At 51.2% G+C, this 7,728-nt stretch overlaps 1 protein-coding gene across 5 annotated transcripts in view; it reads right to left on the bottom strand.

Moving 5' to 3' along the window:
• The window catches only part of CFAP57 (cilia and flagella associated protein 57), a 63,139-nt gene that overhangs the window by 7,767 nt on the left and 47,644 nt on the right, over positions 1–7,728 (bottom strand). For 4 of the 5 annotated variants that reach the window (XM_073233766.1, XM_037002288.2, XM_037002289.2 and 1 more), the window contains 3 exons: positions 4,659–4,775; positions 3,208–3,342; positions 2,978–3,121 (listed from right to left, as the gene is read on the bottom strand). In XM_073233766.1, coding sequence (XP_073089867.1) covers positions 2,978–3,121; positions 3,208–3,342; positions 4,659–4,775 — 396 coding nt within the window. Of the gene's footprint in view, positions 1–1,279; positions 2,328–2,977; positions 3,122–3,207; positions 3,343–4,658; positions 4,776–7,728 lie in introns of those variants that run through there. The other variant, XM_073233767.1, reaches the window with a different exon arrangement.

Below are 7,728 nucleotides of genomic sequence, written 5' to 3'. Positions count from 1 at the left end.
CAAGAGAAACTATGCTTTTTGGTGTGGCAAGGAAAGCCCTTTCAATGCGACCCTCAGCTACCAGCCATTTCAGTGGGCTCTCTCTCCCTGCCCTGATGCTGTGAAATTGAGTAAGGCTTGTGGACTCCCAGGCCCCTGAACATGCCTCATTCTTCCTTGCTTGTCCTCAGCTGTTCCCTCTGGCTGGAAGGCTCTTTCTCCATTTGCTCCCCAACCACATTCTACTTACCCTTCAAGGCCTATCTCAAATGCCACTTTCCCTAACTGAAGCCCACTCCACAGTGGGCCCAAAGTTCTGGCTATGCTGTACGAGGCAGTGACTATTTCCTTCTGGTCCAAGTTCCCCATGATGGGTTCCTTGAAGGTTGGCATGCTACCTTCATCTTGGAATCCTCCACAGTTGGCACAGACCTTGGTTTATAAGAAGCCCTCAAAAAATGTGTGTCCTACACGTTTGTATTCCGTAGCAACTCTTATTTTCATGTCTGTAAGTAAGCTGGAAAATGCATAGGGAGGCCCTGTGCCCGTGTCTGAACATAACAAACGAGACAGTGAACTCATTTCCTGGTTTCTAATGAGTTTCTCTCAGATACCATGTCCACCATAGCCTTCCTTGGCCTTTCTGGAATGAAGTGTCAGGGTGTCAGGGATCTGACACCTGCAGGCAACTTCTTCCCGACACACACCAGGGCATCAGGCCCCCAGGCCCCCAGCTGGGCTCTGGGCGGGCTCGTGTGATGCCTGCTCCTGCGACTCCAGCCACAGGAACCCCCGCTCCATGCTGTGACAGCCCTCCCGGCTCCCCCACTGGATTTCTGCCTTGGTTCTTGGTGTTTTGCTTGGAGGAAGGGATATCGCATTTTTTGAGCACCTATCCTGCTTTACATTAGTTATCTCCTTCAGTCCTCCCAGTAACTCGCTGAGGTTGGTGTTTCTTCCCTATTTTACTGAATTCACCCGAGGTCTCCCAGCAAGGATGGCAGAGGCAGGTCACCCGGTCTGCACCATGACAGCACCCACTCTCTTTCCACCGCCTGGGTAGGAACATGGTTCTGAGCCCGGGTTTGTCTGCCCTGACATCTGGCCTGGTCCTGGCCCAGCCCTTCTCCAAGTTAAGATCAAAGAAGGAAACAATTCTTATGATCCAGAACAGTGGTTTTGAAAGTTTTCTTTTTTAAACAATCTTCCAAACAGAACCTTACAAAGACCCCACAGTAATAAGCAAGGAATCTCCCTGCTTGAGGAGTGGGGACCCAGAGCCGTGCCTCCAGGCCCCCCCAGCCCTTGCTCCCTGCAGTTGTCTGGGGGCACTTCTAGAAACCCATAAGGGGATTTATTCACAGTGCAGGGGTTTACAGGGCTTCTGGAGAAAGCACTCTCCGGGGGATTTCCCTCTGCCAGCCATCAGGGCGTTGGGGGACTAGGGAAGGAGCCTGCCTGGGTCTCCTCTGTTCCCTCCACCCTGACTTACCCTGGCCCGGCAGGAGTGGGTATGTGGCCTCTGGGGTGTTGGGGAGAAGAGACCTCAATCCTGCTTGAGGGGCCTCATGCTGATGCTTGTACCCTCTCCCTAGCCTGTGGTCTTCACTTTCTCTCCTTTTCTTTCTTCTTGGACTGACATTTGCTTTGAGTGTTTGCCTGGCATGGAGAGAGGGACCCAGCCCTTGGAGTAGCCCTCTGGCCTGTGTTCTGATGGCAGAGCACACATGCCATGCTCAGCACAGCCACCAGCTGACAACTTCTCCTGCAGTGGCCCTGGGGTCACTGCCCAGCACATGGCACTCCAGAGTCCTGGTGGGCTCTCCATACCCTGGGGGCACTTGAGACACTTAGCAATGGCTCTGTGTGTTAGCTGCTGATGCTAAAGGATGCCACCAATTGGATCAAGTCCTACCTCTGGCCCTCTGGCTGCTTTCATGGCCCAGGAACAGGGCAGTGGTTTGATGGTGTTGGCTGCTTGTAGGCAGGGGGGCTGTAAGATAGCACGAGACCCACCATGCCTGGGTCTGGCCTGACTCTCAGTGCACTCTGCCTAGCTAGGTTATGAGCTGGCCAAGCTGGGAACTGGTTTGTTCCAATCCAACTGCAGCCCAATCCCATTCCAGTATTTTAATTATGGCATTAAAGAAATACAAACATAAAAAGGTATGTGCCTTATAAATGTGATTCTGATATTCTCTTTTGATATTAATTCACATTAATTGCCTCAGATGCTGCTGATACACAAACAAATCTGGCAGAAGAATCCCTACTGGCAGTCCTGATTGTGCGCTTAAGTGGACGCAGCAGTAGTGGAGTCAGGCTCTCTGGACAGCTCTAGGAGCAACCTGGAGGGTGGGTGGTGGAGAGCTCAGTAAATCAGAGTGAGGCCAACTCTTCACGTGGGTGTGGTTAGCCCTCCCCATCAAGAGATAAGGGTCCTGGGACAGAGGCACCAGAAAGGTCAGATGGGGTGGAGATGGGCATGCTCTGAGGAGAAAACTGGGCCCCAGGGAACTTGCAGTCTTCACTTTCTCTCAAGGGGCAGAATAAAAAGCAGCAAAACAAAGTGAGGGGAAGTAAGAGCTGGAAACGGGGAGGAGGAGGGAGTGACTCGGATTGCTGAAACCACAAGGATAAAGAAGGGGGCAGTGGAAGCAGTGGGGCAGGACCTGGCATGCTTTGGGTAGAGATGGGTGGAGGGAAGAAGGGGGTGCTGGTGAAGAGAGGTGGGGAGAGATGAACGGGCATTGATAGGACAGGGGTGGGGATAGAAATGCCTAGAAAACCTCCTTGGCAGGGCTCTGGGCCATGGTCACAGCCAGGATGAGCTCTGAGAGGTCAGAGGAGGAGACTCGAAGAGAAAGTGTCAGGGAAAGCTAGTGGGTCCACTGGACATCTGGGGACCCAGAGGACTGGCGGCACTGGAGGGGCCCCTAACAGGCTCTCTCATCTCTGGAGCACGTACTCCAAGGGAGCTGAGGTGGTACGCAGGTACCTGCATGATGCGGACATAATTGGCGCGATGCAGCTCACTCTCTTTGACCACTTTCTTCTTGAGAGTGGCCAGGTTCCTCTCCAGGTGCTCCCGCTGGCGGGTGTACTCCTGCTGCAGGTCTGTGTTCAGCTCTGTGATCTCCACCTGATGGGGCAGCAGGGATGCTCAGAGAGGGAGGGGAGACCCTCCCAGGAGGGGAAGGTGAGGCCTAGGAAAGAGGCAGGGCTCACCATGTCTGCCTGCTGCACATACTTCTCAAAGAGGCCTCGGACCTTCTCCTTCAGCAGCCGGGGGTCCTGGATATACGCCACGCAGTTGTGAAGGTCTGTTTTAAACCGTTTGACTAGCGCCTCCAAGTCCTGCTCCTGTGATTAGAGACATTTACTTCTGGCACTGCAGGGGCTCTGCTGGGTGGGGGGGCAGGGGCTGCAGGCAGAGGCAAATGGCAGCAGAAAGGGACAGGAGCCACTTCATGTGGGACTCATGGTTGATGGCTGGGGCCACAGGGGCACAGAAACCCAGATGGGCCCATAGCCAAGAGGCAGAAGCACTAAAACTTTCGTGCTTCTGGGCCTGAACAGCCTCACCTTTAAGAGGCCACCCAGATTGACTCCCTTATTGGCTCTGGAGTCCTTCCAGGACCACAGGCCTTAACAGATGAAAGGAAGTACGAGTGGTCACCCTAGTCCTTTCTGAGCCAAGATGGGTAGTACTGATTATCTCTTGAAGGTCTCTGGGCCAGAGCTTCCTTGTCGCCCTTATCAACTCCTGACAACTTTATCCTTCCTGACAGTCAAAAGGGCTGTCAGGAGCAGGTAGGGGGAAAAATGACAAAACTGGGCAGAACAGTTTATCTGCAGATCTGGGCTAGATTCACTCTTTCCCATCATGCTTTCTGTGGTGACAGTCTTCCCCAACCCGACTTCTCTCCTTTGCTCCCCCAGCCCTTTATTCACAGTCTATAATTTTCCACTTTGCACTGTAATTACTAGGCACATGCCACAAATTGCCTATCAACTTCTCCAGTCTGTGAAAGGCAGGCTCTGTGTCAGTTTATGTTTGTAGCTCTGAAGCTTCTAGTATCACCTAGGACAGAGTCAACTCCTAATGTGGGGGATGGAAAAATTCAATCTGATTTAACATTATGGAGTGCCCTGTGCTAGGGGTGAGCGCAGCCAAGTCCTGGCCCCGGAGCAGAAGACTGAGTTCCCAGTACTGGTTCTGCATATACCAACTGGCCATGGGTGCTGGGCCAAGTTTCTTAACCTCCTAATCGCTCTCTTGTTTATTACATTAAGAGACTAGGATAGACGATTTTTGAGGTTCTCCTAGCCTCAGTATTTTTTGGTAGTGAAAGCCTTTTGCCACTGACCACACATGACCTCTCTGAGCGTGATCCTTCCCAGACAAAACAAGCCAGTGCTATAAACATTCATATGAAACTGGCTTCCTGTCCCCTTAGTCACTTTGCCCCAAGTCATTTTATAGTGTCAGATGGATTATCTCATGTAAATCTGCGTGGGCCTGAAGTCTGGCAGGGCTGTGAACAAGTAAAGAATGTAAGTTAAAATGGGAATGTATCTTAGCAATGGGTTGCTCTGCCTCTTAGACACCAGCTGCCTGCTGCCAGCAGATGCCAGATCCTGCATCCAAGGACAGCCAGAGTCTGAAATCCTCACACCTTCTGTCTTTCTCTGCGCATCTCCTGGTCAGTGGCTCTTAATTTCTGCCACAATTCTGTGATGTTCAGCTCCAGCTGGGTGTTCTGCTTATGGAAACGCTCCAGTTCTGCTTCCATCTACAAAGAACACGGGAAAAAGAGTCAAGAATGAGAAAGTAAGAGAATGAAAATGATATTTGAGAACTAGAGTCTTTCAGTAGGGATGCTTCCCCTGCTAGCAGGGCATTTCTAGTTCCTGTCTATGGCCTCTGGAATGAAGCCTTTCTTCTTACTGCCTGCTGGCCTGAAAGCCTCCTGCCCCCGGCTGATGTGTTAATAACACAGATCATGTGTTTCTGCAGCCAGGTGATGAATTTTCCACTTAGTTTCCCTGCTCCTTTAATGCGCTGGTTACCTTCTTTCCTGAACTCTTTAGAAATTGATAACTATCCAGTCCTGGGCCTCTGACCTGAGGTAGGGTTCTGCAGAGAAGCACCTCCCTTGTCAGCTTTGTGAAGTTGTGTGATTGAATCTTGACCCTGTGGGGCCACAAGTCATCAGAGGTGATTCTAAAGCAGAAAGTTTTGAGGGACTGGCATGCAGGCTTCCCAGTCTAAGGCATAAACCAGGAAAAAAGAAGCAGAGAAGGACCCTCCACCTTGTCATTCTGTTATAAAGGGCTTAAAAAGTATAACTGGGGAGAGTGTCTTACCTAGTCTTCAAAAGAAAAAGACAAACCATCAGTGAACTTCTGACTCTTTATTCCTTGTTACATTTGTAGTAATCAAAGACAGGTGAATAACAACTGGAGCTTCTGATTAGTATGAGACCAGGTATAGGTGAGCTCTCAGCTGATCTAATTTCTGCCTGAAGCAAAGAACTGATGTTTGACACATTGAATCTGGTGGTCACTAGTATTCCTGTTAATAGAGAGAGAGGTTTGCTGACTTTTTGGGGGGGATGGGACAGCTCACTGGGTTTTTTTAATGGCTGAATGGAGTAGTCCCTCTAGTCTATCCAGGCCCTGTGGTCAGATTTCAAGGCTCTTGGCTGTCTTCTGGGGTACCACGAGGCCCAGATGAGCCACAGTCATGTTCTGGACACCAAGGGGCAGCTTTTAAAAGAGTGTTGTCTTCATTGTTGGAAGCTTTCTGTACAGACAGAATAGTCCTTTGACCCAATGCCTAGCACAGAGGAGGCACTCAGTAAGCATTTATATGAGTGAATGAATCCATGGAAGATGTAGAAGGAAAAGGGGAGCAATAGTGAGGGAAAAGGAGGAGGGCCTGAAGCAACCTGCCTTCTGGAAGAGGAATGATAAGGTAAATATGCAACAATGGCACATCTATGTAAAGCCAGTGTGTAGAGGACACACAGCTAGGGTGGGTATCTGCACAGCTAAAAAAGAATGTGCCCATTAGAAAGGACCACCCAGCCATCATAGGCATAGGACTACTGAACTGACTAAGGTAGTTTCTGTCTTTGAGAAGTTTCAGGTCTAGAGGGAGAAGACAGAAAGAAGAAAATCAGAAGCTCAGGTGGGAGGGGATAAACATTGTGGTGGATGCAGACAGGGCCCATGCATGTGCTGAGGAGGTGGGCAGGGGGCACCCAGAGAAGTGCTCAGCTGGGTTTTGTAGGTGGAACAGGTATTAGAGGACAAAGCGGGAGGGGAGGACAATCCTAGGCACAGAGAACCACCCGCACGTGGAGGGGACCAGAGGCGTGGGCAGCCGTGCATCTCTGCAGGCTACAAGTAGTGCAGGTGAGAAAGGGGGGTGGCTGGAGAGGTCAGCCTTGCTGGGTCACACAGGACCCAAGGGCAGAGGCTTGAATGGCAAGAAGTTTGACCTTTATCCTAAAAGCTCAGGGAGCCACTGACATGAATCACCCAAGGAGTGGCAAGATCTTATTTGCACCTTGGAAGGCCTGACACAGTTCTGCTGGAGAGAGCAGGACTGGAGCCAGGCAGACTGGTGAGGAGGTGAGAGGATGGTGTCCTAGATCAAGGGAATGGCAGGTGGAAAAAAGAAAGGGGCTTCTCTGAGGTCATGTGTGAGTGCCTGCAACTGGCTGTCCCTCTTTCTCTATGGTCTTGAAGTCAGCCATAATGGTGTAGGCTAGAAAGGAAGGCAAAGCCTCAAAGGACACTGAGGATAAAAATCTATTTTGTAGAAAAACAGTGAAATACGTCAAAGTGAATAGCTGGCCGGACAGCTAGGACACCAGGCAGTATGTGGGAGCAAGCCCCTCTTCCCAGTGTGGAAACTCCATCTACTCTTTCGTGTGTCACTCCTCACTCAGTGAGTCCTAGCTTGGAGGGGGGCAGGACAGAGGCGTTCTGCCTGCCGGGGGACACTGCGCAACATCTGGAGACATTTTTGGTTGTCACGTCTGGGGAGAGGGGAGGGTTGCTACTGGCATCTAGTGGGTAGAGAGCAGGGATGGTAGATATTCTACAAGGCACAGGATGCCCCCACAACAAAGGCTTCCTGCCCAAAACGTTACAAGTGCTGAGGCTGAGAAACCCTGCACTAGATAAATAGATAAGAGTGTGAAGTAAAGTGACAATGTTCTGGAAATTCCATCCCTAGGAAGGAGTCACCTCTCATCAAAGAGAGGCTGGAAAAGTGTGTGTGGGCAAGGCACCTGAATCAGGGAAGTGTTATGTTTTCAGTCAGAGTTTCAGGTCTACAAAAGGGCCCATGGCTTATGGCTTCTTTCTTCTAGGAAAAGGAACTCACAGGATATCCGTAGCTGGCGGGCCAAATGGGTCTCTGACCCCCAGAGGGAAGCCCCAAGGCCAGAGGCCACTGGGGAAGGAATCAAGCCCAGGCATCAGCTCGGGCAGCAACTGGCACGGTGTGTGGGAGAAGGAGAGGCCCTGTTTGAATCGCTCCCAAGTGCAGACATATTCCCTGCTGACGATCAAGGCCATGATTGGCCAGTCCCTCGGGTATGTTGGGGTGGAAAGTAACTGACCCAACCTTAAGGCCAGTTGACAAGGACGCCAAATGAGGAGGGAGCAGTGGGGCAGTGCTTTCCAGGGGCCTGGAGCACACCGGCTTTCCAGGCAAGTGGGGCCTTTCTT

Source organism: Manis javanica, chromosome 4 (genome assembly GCF_040802235.1).
Source record: "Manis javanica isolate MJ-LG chromosome 4, MJ_LKY, whole genome shotgun sequence".
NCBI lineage: Eukaryota > Metazoa > Chordata > Mammalia > Pholidota > Manidae > Manis > Manis javanica.
Note: the sequence above shows the minus strand (reverse complement) of the source record. Positions and strands in the feature narration are given on the sequence as shown.